Source organism: Halyomorpha halys, unplaced genomic scaffold (genome assembly GCF_000696795.3).
Source record: "Halyomorpha halys isolate HHAL.00 unplaced genomic scaffold, Hhal_1.1 Scaffold40.1, whole genome shotgun sequence".
In the NCBI taxonomy this organism is placed as follows: domain Eukaryota; kingdom Metazoa; phylum Arthropoda; class Insecta; order Hemiptera; family Pentatomidae; genus Halyomorpha; species Halyomorpha halys.
In genome coordinates, this window is record NW_027106400.1 from 1947072 (window position 1) to 1966012 (window position 18941).

Consider the following 18941-nt stretch of genomic DNA (forward strand, 5'->3'; position numbering starts at 1 on the left):
GAATAACAGTAATAAGTAAATGCCCACTTTACTATAGAATAACAGTAATAAGTAAATGCCCACTTTCGTATAGAATAACAGTAATAAGTAAATGCCCACTTAACTCTAGAATAACAGTAATAAGTAAATGCCCACTTTCGTATAGAATAACAGTAATAAGTAAATGCCCACTTTACTATAGAATAACAGTAATAAGTAAATGCCCACTTTACTCTAGAATAACAGTAATAAGTAAATCCCCACTTTACTATAGAATAACAGTAACAAGTAAATGCCCACTTTACTATAGAATAATAGTAATAAGTAAATGTCCATTTTCCTGTAAAATATTACCTAATTTCTTTAAGAGATCAACCAACTGCAATGAAGCTATTATTGTCACTCATTTCATATTTTATTTTCTGAATATTTTTATTATAAACAACTTTATTGTAGTTTTTTTTTAGTACAGTTCATTTTTAATTAATGAATTATATAATGTAAATTATACAAAACTAAATAAATGAACTTATTTTAATTTAATAATTTTTATGAACTAATTTACACTTAGTTTATGAAAAATTAACAAAATAATATTGGAAGATTATTGATTGACCGTTTGTAATATATAAAAGGAATATGGTCTGGGGGGGTACAGTAAAAAAAAAAAAAATTCAAATATTAATTAACTAGTTAATGTGAGCCAACCTTTCACCCTATGTTGCACGGGGCTCATAAGGGCTAAAAAAGATACATACAACTAAAATTAAGATTTGCAGTGAAAATGTCTACCTATATTTAATATATCCTAATATTATCTTTACTTTAACATGATTTCATATATTTTACCTTCAAATGTAATGTAGTTTGTATTATGTGTAAAGATAGTGAAAATGCACTTGGCACCACTGTTAAGTAAGGTACACTTAAAAAGTACTCAGTATGATTAAATAACACAAGTCATAAATCAGTTAGGCTTCATTACTAAAACATTGTTATCTTTAAGAAAAATGTACACTAGATGAAATACTATCTTTTTTCTTTTTTATTTGATCTTAAGAGGAGTATTTGATTTTCAGAAAAATAGAATATCTTTTTTATCCAATTTTTATAAAAAATACTTATATTTATTTTTCATATGGTAGTTTGATATTAATATTTAATAATTAAAATAATAAACTATTTTAATTATGATGAGTGTTTTCTTGGTTTATTGAATTTTTTTCATTTTTCCCTTGACATATGGGATGAATCTAATTTATTTAATTTTTTGTTGAAAATAACTTACCAACGATTTACTAGTCTATTTCTGATGTAGTTTAAAAACTACTTATCCAATAATAGTTTTTTTTTTAAAAATTGCTTGAATTATGCATATTGTTGTTTTAAATGTTTAAATTTGGTTCTATCCACTTTTTGCATCACCTAGCCTCAATAGACAGTATTATTTCACCTTATTTAATTATCATCTTATTGACGTTATTTCAGCCACGTAGTGCGATGGTTGGAGGCTCAGAGGGTTCTACTGACATCGGAATGTGATACTACTGAATCAGTAGAAACATACATGTCTGTGCTGGTTCAGGATGTCATGTCCCACATTCGATTTCCAATGATGTCTCCTCGCCAGCTAGCCGAATTATTGTTGTCGCCGCTCACGACTAAGTACAAGGAGTTCTTTATTGAACGGATGGCGATTGGAATGTCATTCCACTCTGGTAAATATTCTTTTTTTTTAAATTTATTTTGAACTTTATATGTTTACCCTAATGTTTAATGATTTTCATAATATCTAGGAACATGATCAAGTGGTATAATAATAATAGTAATTTATTTATTAATATTAAACAGATAGGAAAATTTTATTTTATTTTTTATAACCTTATTGACTCTTTATCTCAGGGCTGGTTTCTAGGCAAACAGAACACTTATTTTTAATAACACTTTTACAATTTTACTTAATTATATGTTGAGCAACACTAACCAATTTATACAATCTTCTTTTGATGATTGAAGTTTCTTTGTCTTCTTTCTCAACAAACTAACACTAACTGTAAACAATCCTTCAGCAAACAAACAATGACTAAACAAAGCCTTGGTCCTCTTAACAGTTTTCAACACAAACAAACTCTCGGCGATCCAAACAACAAAGTATCTTATTCTTATTGGATTTTCCTTGGATGTCTTCTTTTTCTAGATGTCCTACTGAGAGAGACCAAGGATGTTCAGGACCTCCTGCATCCAGGATATTTCCTCCCCTCAGCGTCTAAAACCCAAGTGATCCCCAAAACAAACATCCTGTCTCGATGTTCCATGTAAACATCGATTGTAGCACAACATTTTTGAGTTTTTTCTTATGATTTCCTTTATGAATTATTTTCTTTAATACTTGTTATTAACTTCTATTTTTTTCTTAAATTTACTGTAACTACAATTACGATGGGAAGTTAAATAAAGTTTTTAGAATATTTCAATCTGCTTAACATGACTGTGATTTAACCGACTTTTGGAAGGACACCGCCTTCTTAGCTTTGAACGATATCTTTTGTATCAGCTTATTTTACTGATGAAAATTGGTTAACTTGCTTTTAGGTTTAATACTACAAATAAACAATACTTAAATGATACATAATATAAAAAAATACTAAAAATCATTTATATATAAAAAATAACTATTTACTTATAAAAGAGGATATTACATTTTAAAAGAAGAAGTTTAAGATCCAATGATACAAATGGTTTGGACTAATATTGTTTAGTCTCGGCATTTATCGGATTCGGTTCTCTTGAAACGTAGGGCCATTTGATAAAAAATAATAATCCTCCAATGCCATTCCATCACAGGCTGGACAAATCTTCTGTTGGTCTAAAGTATATTTTTGTAGACCGAGACTTAGAGTAGTTACATATTTATATGAGAGTCGTAGTTGGGCAATTATTCTCAAGTAAGGTATGAAGCAGGAAGTGATAATAATGAAGTATTTTTTAAATTACACTGAGAGAAAAGTATTTAAAATACAAAATACTTCAAAGTATTTCACATTTGAAAAAAATTTTCTTTCACAGAAAGAAATAAAAGTATTCACAATACTTTTAATGTTTTTGTATTTCATAGCTTAAAAACACAAAATAATATTTCTAATTTCTTGAAATACTGGATAACTTAGGGAAGATTACTGGATAACTTAGATGGTCAATATTTACTTATAAAAATGCTGAATAACAGCTTTACAATGTTAGTAGCGGACTTCTCTCCCTCAATACTTACCTTACACGCTCAGTAATACTTTCAATATTTTTATCATTTTAGTAGTACTGTTAGTAATATTGACAGTGTAAAGGCTGTTTTTAAAATGACTGATATAAGCAACCTCAGTTGTAACCGATAGTGTTGCCATTTATAGTTTATTACTAAAGCTATTTTTCAGTTTTGCAAATAGGTGTTGCTTACTGAAAAGATTTTTTTAAAAAATTAATTTAGCTAAAATGAATACTCGATGTTATAGATCAACGCGAGAGGCTGAATGAGATCTGTAATCAGGATGAAAATGGACGTTTACTTTTCACTCCAAGGCTTTATACTTCAGACACTTACAGCTCAACCCTTTGTATAGAACACTTCAGCCATTTCCCATCATATAATACCAGGACACTTGTTTTTTCATCCCACACGGGCCTCGCTGAACATGCTGGTGATAAGACTTGTGAATGGGTACGTTACTTATTGATATAATTCTTAGAGCAAAAATGTGACAAGCCACATATATATAAGATATAGTGAAAATACTCTTATTTGTTAAATTTATTTATTTTAATAAATCTTTAACATTTCAAGATTGTCACCCCATCATCAGGTTACCTACAATACATATTTACACTATTCATATTATGCATACAACAATTAAATTATCTAATCATAATTTTCTTATTTAAAACAAATAACTTAATATAAATATATCTTCAATTACCACATTTAAGCTGTCTCCATATTAGTCACATATTACTAAAAACCTTGATAATACTATTAATTTTAAGACTGATACTATAAATTTAATTACACATTACATAGATATTATTAATCATTTAGTCATTTAAAGTTAAACATCAGTATTGATTTGTTTGAATATTAATATTAAGTATTAATAAAGTACTGGAGTGATGTAATATGTTTTAATTAAATATTGTTTAATAGATTTGTCATATTTTTATAGAATAGAGGTAGGAGATAATTGGCATTGAATGTAATCTATTTGTTATCACTGTTGCAAGGATAACCTTATTTCTAGAAGTTTTAATAGAATGGTTTTAAATTCTCCCTATTTATTATTATATATGAAATTTTATTTTAAAAACTGACAGCAATATCATATATGTTATATTATACTTATGACTAATAAAGAGGTTATTATATATTTACCTATTTTCTAGGTGATAGACATGTTTCCAAAGGGAGTATGGTTCCAGAGGTTCTACCTCATCGTGTGGCAAGGAACAATAGACGTGCCAGAAAAGGTGCTGAGATCAGTCCGTTTATCGATAACTGCTAAAGATGTTTCAGAGGACTATCTAAAAGTCAAGGTATTTCAATCTATTTTTGAATAATCAAAAATAAACTTTTTGCACAAATTAGAATTTAATTCTTTCTTTTTTCTTCAGGTTGGTCTGTTGATGGTTGGAACTTGTGATGGTATAGAACATATCTGTTCCGTTATAGTCAAGAACCACCATTTCAATTGTAATGAACGGGTTCTCAATCTGGATGATGTGATTCCGTTTGACGACCTGAATGTTAATCTTCTCGAGGGTGGTGATTGCCAACACTCAAGGCCAAGCAGCTATCTTGTGGGACAAAACAGGTAAAGAGAATCTTCCTTTATTTGCTCTTTTCCATGTTAACCCTATGGGAGGGTCGTGTATACATTTTACAGATTCCATGCTATAAATAGTTATTGAGGCGAAGGGGCTTTTTGTTAATGAAAATATACTGACCTCTCCCCAGAGTAAAAAGAATCAATCACTGGTTCAATTTTAATAATAGACAGAGAACCTGAAATGAAAACCTCCCAAAAACCAAAGTAATACAGAAAATAAAATAATAAAAGAAAATATGCTTTCCTATTGATACACAAATTAAATAATATTAAATCCTAAACAAATAAAATAAACTATACCCTTTTCTTATTATTATAATATATATGTATATATTTATTTATTTATATTTATATATAGTACAAACCAAAAGGATACTTTCTTTAATTAAAGAAATAATAATAGACAAAAGAGATAGAAAATTATGATGTTTAAAAATAAAAATCTTAAAATAAAAAAATAATCTTATAGAAAAACAGAGGAAAAAATTTTTTTGTTTCCAATATCTCTTTTCTGTTCAGACATAAAATATCACTACAATATATTACCAAACAGATCTATTGATTAATCTATAAGATATATTAATCAACATAAAAATTAGTATGAACAGATAAATTAATAATACTAAGACAATAGTAATTGATACTGTATAGAAGAATAAGTAATAAATAAGATTCCAAATAAGAGTGATAAATAGAAATAGAAGTAATCAATAAATTAATTATTGGAGAAGTTTGTCGGGGGGTGGGGTTAAATAAATTAGTATTACAGGGTAAATAAATATATGATGTAAATTAGATAAATGTAGATTAGATTTATTAAAAATAAATTGTAAATGTAGATTAGAAATGTAGAATTTGTAAAAGGTAGAGTGATATGGATGAGGATAATATTAACCAAGTTGTTCTATTCCAATATTTAATGTTTCTTATTTGAACGATATTCTGCAAACAGGAACCAATCCCTAATTTGAAAAATATGAGTTAATCCTATGATTTTATTACTTCAGTATCCTTCCTTGCCTTTCAAAAAATATCCAATTACTCACCTGCATTTCTATGCCACATGGATTGACTATGAAAACAATAATCCATGTGAGGTTAGTAACTACAGGAATGTGTTATATCTCAATATTAGAAAATTTTGAGAGCTAATGTTCACATAAAATGTATCTTCGATATGCTGTCAGTTTAAGTAGTCAATACTGTTTTTTTTTTTGTTTTTATGCATTTGATTTTAGATTTTTTTTTTCTGTTCATTTACTATGTGGTTTGGTTCTTATTTGCAGAATCTGGTTTATTTAAGCTGAACACTGAAGTGTTCTTGGTTTTTATTAATTATATTTCTATAGTATTCATAAATTTTATGTTTTATAGGGATACATTGAAGGTGCATATCACCATTGTGCCTTTGTCGGATGTTTCCAGTTTAGATCCCGAAATAGATACTCTCATCATCCCGTCGAGGTAGTTTTGTCGATTACATTTTTCAACAATTGTTACATTTACATTTAAATGTATGTTGTATTAATATAATCAAATCATGAATTCTTATATTTATTGATGTTTATATAAATAATAATTGTTGTTAAATTGTAATTTAAAAAAAAAAATGAATGAAATATAATTGTATTTTTTTTTTTGCTTGTGGTTAAAAGTATAGTAGAATCTCAATAATTTGTAACACCATGTGCCAATAATGTAAAACTGTAAATTTGCCACAAGAAAAAGAATGGAATGTTAATGACTTAATAGATCGATAGGGTTCAATATCTGCTCTGAAGTGAAAGCAGGTATTTTAAATTATAGGAAATCTATAATTATATAAAAGGCGTTGAGAAATGGTGTGATGACTCTGTAGCTGAATGTTCATTTCGGTTAGCCAAATCAACTTATTGTTGCTTACATACATATTGTATAAATTTAATGATACAATGTTATAGCTACTATTTAGTTTATGCCATGTTACCTAATTGTGTATAACACAATGTCTATTGTAATAATTTGTTATATTAGTGATTTATTGTGACTTCTTTATTTCCAATATTGCAATACTGGATTACAATATTGCAATACGATTCAAAACACCTAGAATTTTAATGATGTATAACTAAGTTGAAAATAAAAAAATGAGCAGCATTACTTTATATTTAGTAATAAATACATTGAACAAATATTAAATTAAAAAAAAAATAAATCCCTAAAGTTACGGGATCTCTGTGATAAAGAAATAAATTATGTTTATGTTTATCTTTATCTTAAGGTTTAAGATTTAATATAAATGATTAAATTCTGTTGTAAAAAAAAAATTATATTGTAATAATCAATATTTTGTTTAAGAAATTCTTTACGAACAAAATAAAAATAAGTGCAATATTTATATGATTTTTACTTTATTTATCTTCTTTGAATATTTAATTAAATATATATTAAGTTCTTGAATATTCTGTTAATAAATAAATAAAAAACTGGTTTTAATCACCTCCTATGATTGATAACCCTGATATCTATGATCCATAGTTGAATGTGTGCATATGTTTGTGTGGCTCTTTTTTTTATTTATTTATAACAATTGGTTAAAATAATGGGTACTAGTTTATAAAGCAAGCTCCAGAGGCTGGAACTTAAAAAATTAACTTTCATAGGACACTAAAGTTAATTTAGACTCAACCTTCACCGAAAAGGATCCTTGGGAAAGTTTGTTCATTATTTTGAGTGAGTGTAGTAAACAGGATTTGACATCTAGGATGATAGAATTAATGCTGTAATAATAATAGTATAAGTAGAAATTCTGAATTTCCCTCTGCTATCGCTTGTTTTATACACTAGTACAAAAATATGTTAGAGGATTTTAATTTATTGTTTTAAGTAATATAAAAAAAATTAATCTCTCTTTTGAAATTTAAGGTTTTATGTTTCAAGATAAGCATAATACGAACATCTAATGTACTAAACTCCTCCATCCCTGGTCCACTGCTATTTACGGAGACTACTTCCCAGATTGTTTTTTCAGATATAGTATCAGTCACACATCACTCCAGGATTATTCTCTGTACTGATCATTACCATCTTCCATTTTGTTTCGAAATTGCAGCTGATTAGTTATATTATATGTCTATATCTCTGTGATATATGAAGATAGAGGAAAAACACTAAGTTTTTTATTTTTGTCCTGACCCTGATATACTGGTTAGACTGTGAAATAACTGCTCCAAAAATATGTTTTTATTTAGTCTGTAATGGCAAAAGGACTCTGCTAATTTTGATGAACTTTGTTTAATGTCTTCTTAAAGCCCTTTAATTTTTCATAAATATAATAAATCTCAGAGAAAAAGTAAAGAAGACAAGAAAACATTGTGTATGACTCAAAAAGTATGTATTTTTTTAGTTTATTTTGTTGTCATTTGAAAAATTAAATTGTTTATAAACGAAAAAAATAATCATCAGATTATGAAGAGATTAGCGTTTTGTCAAAGGTTGGATCATCATGAAGGTTTTGATTGAAAAACTCTACCGATAAATTGACAATTCCTTTCAATATAAATGAGTTTGTCGATTTAATTTAAATGAAATCAGTATCATTCAATAAATGTTGTCAAAACATTTAAAAAAAACCTCTGTACTGAGGTTGGTTGTTAAGAACTTGGAGATGGTGCATGTTCGATCAATTTAAATTTGACCAATGTAAGAAGGTTGGTAGATATGACTAGGATAAATTAGGATTTCGATGCGTAACCGAAAGTATACCGGTCTTTTGGTGCTATCAAAACGCTTGAGCGAACACAATGACAGTGGTAGTGACAGCTGTTACAGCCACTATCATTCTGTAAACATACATTTTCTTTCATACTATAGTGATACTATTAACTGTTTGCGTATACACTACAAACGTATGCGACATGTATCTGTCACGTGAAACCTCGTTTTTAATATAATAATACATTTTTGAAGTTGTACATAAGTTGGAGTAATCAGTAAATCAATTTAACACAAAACTAAGCTAACAACTTCACGGCAAGTTACTAAACGACAGATACTTAATTAGGTATTATTCACGATATTTCATTGAAGAGTAGTGAAAACATGTTCAATCCAAATTCCTTCGTAAAATCCTCAATGATCTTTACTTTGTCACGAGTAAAATATCCATAAAGACCTTAATGTTCCATAAGTAATCGATCTAACCCGAACCAGATATCAATCCTTCCATTATATACTCCCTAACCACCCAAACTCACTATTTTCTAACCTTGCTTCCTCTTCCATTCCTGACAATGCTGCGAGTCATCTGAAAATAAGATGGCCTCGAGACTTTCTAATGTAGAAATGTAATTAGAGTGCTACCAACTGCTAGTTTCTCTAAAAGCTTGTATCATACTATTATAATCTAGTATTAAATTTATTAGATGTATTTTTATGTAAATATAGCTGGAAATATCAATAAATAAATAATAATAATAATAATAAAAGAATTAAGGAGTTATTCCTCATTTTACAGTTAAAACCATAAACTGTTTAAAAGTTGTTTCTTTGATTAAATAATACATGATGTATTATATGACCTCTTAGCTTTAATCTTCTTAGGACTGTAAACATAACCTGTTGGATTGTTTCTAATTAACTTTATTTATTGATAAAGGTGGATATAAGTTCCGTTGATAACTCATCTCAAAAATGCTATGAACCCACCGACTGCAAGAAATGGTAAAGCTTGCTTTTAAGATTCCATCTAATTTACTTAAATGTACAAACAAAGAGATCGTATGTCATTAATTTAAAATTACGTCTGTGTTTAAGGAATAATTCAGTCACCAGAATCTCCCAATGGGCCTGTGTGGAAACCAGATTGTGAGTAACAAAATAAAAGAAAGTTTTTAAGTTATAAGTTCTATTTACCTTATTAGTTACCTTCATATTGCATACTTAAATTTCCTTTTAAAAATATTAGTTCATATTACTGATTGTTGTTTCTTGCTATTATTGTATCAATAGAATTTAATCATATTTTAATAGGATGATACATATTAATTGGTTTTTAAATCTGAATGGAAGATTGTTCATTATAATTAAATCTACTACCTGACTTAATGATTTTATTTATGAATTTATAAATTCTTGTTTTGTTTTTTATTTTGAGGTATTTATTAAATAAATATATTAATTAACTAAATACTTTTAATTTGGGAGTGGATATTGTCATTTTATTAAATGCCTAAAACCTCATACTAATTTAGCTTTGAATGAAGATATTCAGTTGAATTTATGGTTTGATTTCATTATTTTTTTATATAAAATTTGGGTTTTAAGTTTACAACTGTTGTGTTCTTAATATTCTTGCCTTTTTTTGTCCTCCACTCCAGGAGGTTTTTTTTGTTACAAACAAAATTAGGTGTGTAATAATATTTTTTGTCTTTATTTGCTTGTTTTCGATTGAAAATGGAGTTTGTAAGAAGTTATTTTGGGAAATAGATGTTCTTTTCTGATTTATCTTTTGAGAAAATTTCCTTTACTTTGTATTTATCTTCATCGTTTTTCCTACTCTTATGTGTATTTTGTTATTCTTATTACCATTGATGTGATGATTCAGCTTTGGGTGTTGGTTGCCCTCATCCAATCTGTGAGTATTTTCCTCCTTCCTATTTTGCTGTATTCATATTAATTTTTTTTTAACTGTTAGTATTATTTATACTATAATAATCAAAAAAGAATTATTTTGGAACCTAGATACAGAAATGAGCAACTGATCTATCACTTTATATTTGCACTATTCTATGGATACTTTCATAAAATTAATATTGTCAAGATCAGATTCAAAGGTTTTGTATTATTATCATATTAGGTTTTGTTAGTTCTAATTTTGTGCATATATTTTTTAAATTTTGATTATATATTTTAACACAGTAGATATCCTGCAGTTATTTGAGACTTAAAGCCTGAAGTATCACCTGAGAAAAAAAATATTTAGAAGAGGATTACTCATTTTTAAAATAGGGAATCATAAATTATAAATAAATATTAAGAAATGTTTGATATTTATTAAACCTGATTTTGCAATAAAAGTACAGTTATAAAAATATTTTATAAATCAATGTTGGTTAAATAATTTATTATAAACATATATGCATATATTTACTGAAACAAAAAAGAAAATGTTAAATTTTCTATTGTTTTTTAATATCCTGCCCTACAGTATGCTTTAATAGTGCTCCACTAATCCCCTTCGAACAGATCCACTATTTCATACCTTATAATAATAAGACTATAACTGAACAAACAGCTTACTTGGAATCCATATGCAAGGCTGAAAAAATAGGCAACCCCTCATCGTCTATTACAACATTTACTAGACAGTCGAAACCTTAATTACAATAGACTCATTTACATGACTATAACATGACCTATTTCGATTTACTAGGTTAAGCTTTGGAACCCCACTAAACTATCAAATTCCTCTCATATCCAATCCTTATAATCCTAAATCTTTTGTAAAATCCTCAATGCTCCTTACTTTTTCATAAATTAAATAATCCATAAAGATCATAATATTCCACATGTTGCCGATTTGGCCAGAAATATCAATTCTTTCATGATAAACTCCCTAACCACACTTTTTTTTTAACCTTACTTCTTCTTCAGTTCCTGATAATCCTCCAGGGTCTCTGAAAAGAAGATGGCCTCAAGAACTTCTAATCTAAAAATTTAGTTCTTATTGCACTTCTGTTAGATTCGCCACAAGTCTATATCATACCATTGTACGTTTCACGTCACATTGACTTGATGTATTTTTTTTTAATATTGTTGTAAATTTCAATATTTAAAAAAAATTAATGGGTCAGGTGGAAAACCAACGTACTAGTAATTGGTTAATTTTTATAACTGATCTTGTTTTTTAAATTTCATAAGCAAGGTTAGCTATTCGTAGCTATAAATTGTTCTGCAATGTTTACACTATTATGTATATATATCACCAAGCAATGTAGTTTTTAAGAAATATGACACCTACTGTTATAGTATTGGTAATATTGGGTGAACATATCTGGCAAGTGGGCCTGTTGGTCCTTTTTTCCAATCCCAAGACTGACTTATGGAATTAGTCTTGTAACGGTTATTATTCCTCTATGTTTAACCTTTTTTGTTTTCTAATAAGATTTAATAGGGACAATCGATTTATGAAGGAAGCCTCATATTCTAGGACTCTATCAGAGCCTTGAAGCCTATATCATAGTGACGGGTACGGTTGCAGTCTGCTATATAATGTAGGGCAGTTTCCGGGGCCTGTCCACATAAGTGACAAGTTTCATCGCGAACTCTTACTCCTCAAATCTTAAGATGTCTTTTAAGTCTGCAATGACCTGTAAGAACTTAAGCTTCTTTAGGCCCTCTAGTGACTAATGTCTGCTTATCACCCAAACTTTCGTAATTTTCTTTTAGAATTATAAATTGTACTGTATTATAACTTATTTCTGTATTAAATAAAATGGATATGATTTAGTGTATAGATTGCAACGAGAAGCCCCTGAGGCCAGACCTATTCAATGTTCAAGAACAGTAGAGGATCGCCCAGTTCACTATGGAGCAGAGTTCCATGGACGCCTGTCCCACCTGGAGGCTAACCAGCTCCTGAGTGCTGATGGAGATTTCCTGGTCCGTTACAGTGGATCGAGCAATCCTCCCATTCCAACACTATCTTTTAGGTGTGCTATTCTTTTATTTTATATTCTTAACTGAGATATTTTTTATGTTTTCATATATTTCACTCTTTAAAAGGGCCATTGATACTTAATTAAGTAATTTATTAATCCTCAAGGACAATATTAAATATAAATTTACACCTCACATTCAACAATTTATAAACTTTTTGCAGGCTATTCTGCTCAAGTCATTAATTTCAGTCAAAATAGCCCTATTTTGTCACTATTCCATTAAATTTTTAAAATTTTAGTTAAAAATTAATTTAACACTATTATCACTTTCTTTATCAAGTTAATCTGTAATTAAAAGTTTATAAATTGAATGTAAAAAAAAAATATTGTGTGATAAAAAAGTGATAATAGTGTTAAGTTAATTTGTAACTAAAAGTTTTAAAATTAAATAGAAAAGTGACAAAACAGCATTATTTGTCTGAAATTAACGACCTGGACAGAATAGCCAGCAAAACATTTTTTAATCAGATGTGAGGTGTAAATTTATATTTAAGATTGTCCTTGAGGATAGCCGAATAGGCCAAAATGTTGGACTTTTTTAAAAAAAAATAAAGAATGTTTTGAGATGTAATTTGGATTAATTTATTTAAACACTAATCATTATTATTTAGATGCTTTTAATTTTAGTTGTATTAGAAGTTATACTTGTTATATGATTGATTTTTTAATATTTTCTTTAGAATTTTTCTATATTCAGCAGAGATTTTCTAAGCATTATAGGAATACTCAAAGTAGGACTAGATACTATTTCCCAAGCACTACTCCAACATGGTGGCTGGGTATTCAGTCTCTTATACATAAACGATCTACCATTCTTGTCTGTTATAGCCTGAAACCATAGAATGATTCTTATTTATATAATTTAGGCCCAACACCTACTAAAGAGGATCTGTTAGGGGTTTGTTTATTCCATTTGAGTGAGCGGAAGTCAGCAGCTATAGTCCAATTGAAGCAGTAACCATAATAGTTTAGGTTAGAGGTCCTACGCAGCATGTTGGAATAGTGCTTGGGAACTGTTTCCTAGAAGTATATTAGCGGAATATTATGTTGGATTTTGTTAGAGATGGTTTAAATCGGTAGATTTCAGGGTAAAATCAAGCACTACCGACTTTACTATGATGGCCAACATTTTGTCAAGGAGAAGAGGTTCGATTGCGTGAGTGATCTGGTACGAGATGGTCTTGTAACCCTTCACATTGAGGCCAACGCTGGTCCGTACATCCAGCTCATGTGCGATGTTGCAAAATATGAGAAATCACCTGCGTATCTCACATTGACCAGGTATTATGTCATTCTTATTCAAGTTACTGTGCTCTAAGATGTGATTGAAGATTCCAGTAGTAGGTCTGAAACCATTTTATTTACACATAAAATGTTTTTAATGTTCACAAACTGAAAATTATTATTGTTATTAACAGATTTTGGTTAAAGATTTAAATCTATCTATTATTTAATACTAACTTCTTACTTCAACCAAGTCACTGTTTTTTGTTTTGTTTTTTCATGTTTGTTTGCACTGGTGGTATTTATGCATGTTGGCAATAGTAGGTACATAGAATTGTCACCATCTTTGATTGAATGAGGTCTGGCATCATCCAGTTCTGCATTGATTGGTTTGATCCTGGTCGTTATTCTTTCTGTAAACTTTGGTTCCTAATCTGGAGTCTTTAGACTTACTTAACCTTTTACTTAGCTAAATATGGAATCTATTTTAGTGATATTTTACATCTATAGTCAAATAAATTTAAAAACATTTACTGTTGCCATGAACAGTAAAATGGACATGGGCAAAAAGCAATGTATGAAAATAAGAAAAAGAGGTATTATAGAAAATAGGATTAATATTAGCTAATTCCAGTAATACAGTTTCAGTGCATAAAAAATAATATATATAATTAGGACTTAAAGGATTATGTTATAATTGAATAAGTTATGATTTTTTTGTGCTTCATAAATAATTTATTAAGGGAGCATGGCACTGCGGTAAGACACAATGGTACTAATTCTAAGGACCCGAGTTCAAACTGGTAGTAGTATAGCCTAATATAAAAACACCCCTACCTATATACAATATTATAAATTAAAAAAAATTAAGATAAAATAAATATATTAAAATTAATTATGAGAGATAGTTGACCATGGATGATGAATGAGGAGAAGATGGTTGGGGGTGCGGTCAATGAAAAACACAAATAAGTTCGATTAAATTATTTTAATGTGCCAACGTTTCAGCTAGAGTTTCTAGCCTTCTTCAGGGCTGTTCACTGGAAGATTAAACGCCTAATGCTTAGGCGACCTAATTGATTAGGCGTTTGATCTTCCAGCGAACAGCCCTGAAGAAGGCTAGAAACTCTAGCTGAAACGTTGGCACATTAAAATAAGTTAATCGAATTTATTTGTGTTTTTCATTGACCGCACCCCCAACCATCTTCTCCTCTTAAATATATTAAAATAATACTTCTTAACAAAAGATAAAAATTAAGTTAATCACAAAAACAATAACATTTATGGATTTAACAAAATAAATAATTGACCTTACATAGAAAAAAATAAAAGTGAATTTAAGAAAAAGATGAAGAGAAAAAAAAAGAAATTAAGATAAAATAAAATTTTAGAGTTATAATAACAGAACTGATAAATATAGAATTTTTAACAGGATGTTGGGCTTTAGTTTTCGTTTTGTGGTTGGGTTTCCCAAGTTGTAGGTTACTGCTCATTTAGTGGGCAACTGGAAGTGGAACTTCATGAACCTTCCTTGATGTAATCCTCTATTGTCTCTATTTGTAATTCCCGATGCAATCGGCAAATATTAGTTGTAATTACATTAGGTTTTTTTTAAATTCTGGCAAAAAAAAAATTGTCACAAGTAATGTGTAAAGAAATATAAATATTAGGGGTCATATCAATTGGTGTAGCTTTATTTCCATAAAAAAATTGCAAGATAATTATTTTCTGTTATATTGTAGCTGTGAGTCAACTCTGTGGGTTGTGGAGCCCTCTGAGGTCTACCCAACCTCAAATAGTGGGTACCCTTAATTGGGGAAAATCTGACGAGTGTGACCAAATCACCTCCTTTCTCCGTTGTTCTAGTAGCAGTACTTCCTTACAAGTACTGCACCCCTGCTCCACCATGGGTTATAGCAGTATAGATTTAATTTTTTTTAATAAATATTAATTAGCACCAGAAATTAAAAGTAATCCACGCCGATGAGAACTCTGGGCAGATTAGAACTTTCACTGTTTTTGACATGAGAATGCTAATTTTGTGGCTCAACACCTTTTGCAGTCCACAACCTCCTTAATAATACTGTTTCAGTATGATTTTGAATAATAAATTTAGGATAACTTCTAGTCTATTTGGTTGGTTTGTCACACTAATGATCATTTAATAAACTAAATATGTTTTCTTACTTTGATAGGTATAAGAGGAGAACAAAGCCTTTGCAAACTACGCAAGAAGAGGAGATTCATTATGACAAACCTCACAATTTTAAAACCCATAATTTCAAAGGGCTCAACTGGTGTGAATTTTGTTCGAACTTTTTGTGGGGTTTCTCGGCTCAGGGAGTAAAATGTGAAGGTAATTGTCTGTTTAATATAGTTAAATAGGTCATTATTTCAGTCTTATAATATAGTCTGGGAGGCAGTGGAGAAAAATTTGAATTATTAACTTTATCTGACTCTTTGATCTTCAAACTGCTTAAATCTCCATGGCAACATCCTTGAAGAAGACCTACAATGTGGGTCCAAACGTTGAGACTTAACACTACCTACAAATAATATATTATTTTATCATATTATATTATAAAATTAAGAAAATGTTTAGAGAAAATAATCTAGAAGATGGTTGGGGGTGCGGTCAGCAAAAATACATTAATTAACAAAACTTATTTATTTGTGTCGTTTTGATCTGAATTTGAGGCCTTCATCAGAACTGAAAAGAAAAACAACAATACAAATAACCTTAATTCAGAGATTAAAATATAAAGAAAATAATAATTAACAAGCTTGAAAAAATACATATCAATAAATTAGTTATATAGTAGTAAATTGATACTAATAGAAAATAACATATAATATTGTAGAGGTAAGGATTATACAAACTAAATGATAACATAAAAATTTTGAACAGTGTTCAAGTAAATATTGAAACAAACATAATGAAATGTGCAGAAGAAAATTTAAATGATGAATAATAGAATAAACTTAATACAAAATGTAATTGATGTTTAAAAATAATGATAAACAATTTAAAAACAACATATGCATTAAAGAAAATTATATATATGATGCAATGGGCAAGAAAGGAAACAGGATATATGTTACAATAGATAAAAGCTACACAGTATTATGGATGAGTAGAAATTAATAAGCTAAAGAAATATACAGTGTCCAGAAAGGTGAAGGAGGAAGGAACAAGGGAAAACAGATATGTGAGAGTGGGGAGAAAACAAAAAGAAATATTTAAAAAAAAAAACAAAAAAAGAATTTACACTCAACGAAGATTCCATTAAAAGTATGAGGAAACAAATTCCTCCGACATGTGGCAGGTCTGCAAGTACAAAAATAAGTTGGAAATAGTTGCTATATACCTCATTAAATTATATAATATTATACAATAATTTATATTATATATATATATATATTAGATAGATAATCCGGGTGACGGTAAATAATGGTACAAAATAGTAGCAAAACTATTAATGTTAAACAACGTTTTGCCCCACTTTTGGCATAGCCCTGACGAAGCCCTGCAAAGTAGGACGAAATGTTAGTTAATATTAAATGTTTTTTCTACTATTTTGTATTTTTATTGACCGCCACCCGGTCTATCTTCCTGCAATCTACTTCATATGGTCAAATCTTCTTCCAATATAAAATATATAAATTAATTATATAAAAGCCCTGAGAAAAATGACCTCAGTTTACTAACTGAAACTAATAACTCAACAATAATAAGTAATAACTATCTGTTATTATAGTTGGGAACTAGCAGAATTTTAAATAAACTCACAAATACTTCTAACTGCCACCCATATCCTATTGCCTTCTTGATTATAATACAGTCAACGATCAATATGTAACAATATCAATATAATTTGTTATTACTCCTCCCAAAATAAATATTAATTTAATATTTTTTTCCCTAGATTGTGGCTTTAGTGCTCACTTCAAGTGTTCAGAAAAGCTGCCTCCAGATTGTTGTCCAGAATTGAAAAGTTCGCGTTCTGTGTTTGGTGTCGATCTGACAACCCTCGTCAGAGCCAAGAAGACTGTACGTCCATTTGTAGTTGATAAGTGTATCCAAGAAATAGAGGTAAATTAAAAAAAAGTATATATTAGAATTTACAATATCAACTATTTTGTAGGTTATTATTAGTAGATCAGCACAAATTTAAAATTTAACAAAACATATTTCTCCCTTGAAGCTGAATTTATTTTTGTTATGCCCCTTATTCACTCTTAGATTATTATAATTTTTTTTTTTAGTTGTTTGTTGCTTTGTTTTAAATAAATCAATTTTGAAAATTATGACTGAAGAGGTTTATTAATTAATTACTTTAATAATTTACTCAAGGCTCGAGGACTGAATGTGGAGGGCATTTACAGAATATCAGGTTTTGCTGATGAAATGGACACTCTGCGGATGTCTCTCGAGAAAGGTAACATTGTCATTAATTTTTCTTTTATGTTGTGAGTTTTGTTATAATGAGTAATCATATTTAACTTTGTATTTTAAATACAGTGTAATCTTGGTAATACGCACTAATTGCTGAAGGGAGGGGGGGAGAGTTTCAGATCACAGAAAGTATTGGGAAAATTTATCACTCTCTTTTTCCATTAATCTTTTGTCAGGTGCTATGGTTCTTTTAATATCGTTGGTCACTGGCTTGTAACCGTGAAAATACAGTTGTATTTTGGGTGACTGCAACTTTTTTTTTCTTTTAGACCATGAATAATGCTAAATGATGATTTAATTTGTTACAATTATAAGACTGTTCATTTATAAGTGAACAAAGTATAAATAAAGATTAAAAAATACTCTTTTTATGGATTTATTTAAAATGTGATAAAAAAAAAAAAAAAATGAGTTGACCAACAAAATTTGTATCATACATATTTCTACTATTAATTAAATTAGTTTTACTGGATCAAATGATTATAAAATAGATATTATGTATTTCTGATTCCTATAAAATATTTTATGAACTCTTCTATAGGAATTAGATTACCTGACATGCATGCTATAAAAATTTCCACTTTCAGTTTTCATGGTGATTACAATATATTTATATTTATTAATATAATAAAGCATTAAAGTAAATTTATTAATAATATTAAAACTATTCCTGAAAAGTTATCTTGGTTACGGGCTTTTATATGATTTCTA

At 28.7% G+C, this 18941-nt stretch overlaps 2 protein-coding genes across 3 annotated transcripts in view; both read left to right on the plus strand.

Moving 5' to 3' along the window:
- Positions 1-7325, plus strand: part of Tango10 (transport and golgi organization 10) — a 16815-nt gene extending 9490 nt beyond the window's left edge. Inside the window, exons 7-11 of the mRNA XM_014431887.3 lie at positions 1468-1697; positions 3486-3691; positions 4408-4557; positions 4636-4835; positions 6225-7325. Coding sequence (XP_014287373.1) covers positions 1468-1697; positions 3486-3691; positions 4408-4557; positions 4636-4835; positions 6225-6318 — 880 coding nt within the window. The 3' untranslated portion in view covers positions 6319-7325. The remainder of the gene's footprint in view (positions 1-1467; positions 1698-3485; positions 3692-4407; positions 4558-4635; positions 4836-6224) is intronic.
- LOC106687800 (beta-chimaerin) overlaps positions 6232-18941 on the plus strand; it is a 15477-nt gene continuing 2767 nt past the window's right edge. Inside the window, exons 1-8 of one of the 2 annotated variants that reach the window (XM_014431899.3) lie at positions 6233-6314; positions 9487-9551; positions 9645-9695; positions 12340-12541; positions 13631-13831; positions 15970-16130; positions 17701-17867; positions 18129-18213. In XM_014431899.3, coding sequence (XP_014287385.1) covers positions 9527-9551; positions 9645-9695; positions 12340-12541; positions 13631-13831; positions 15970-16130; positions 17701-17867; positions 18129-18213 — 892 coding nt within the window. In that variant the 5' untranslated portion in view covers positions 6233-6314; positions 9487-9526. Of the gene's footprint in view, positions 6315-9486; positions 9552-9644; positions 9696-12339; positions 12542-13630; positions 13832-15969; positions 16131-17700; positions 17868-18128; positions 18214-18941 lie in introns of both variants that reach the window. The other variant, XM_014431907.3, reaches the window with a different exon arrangement.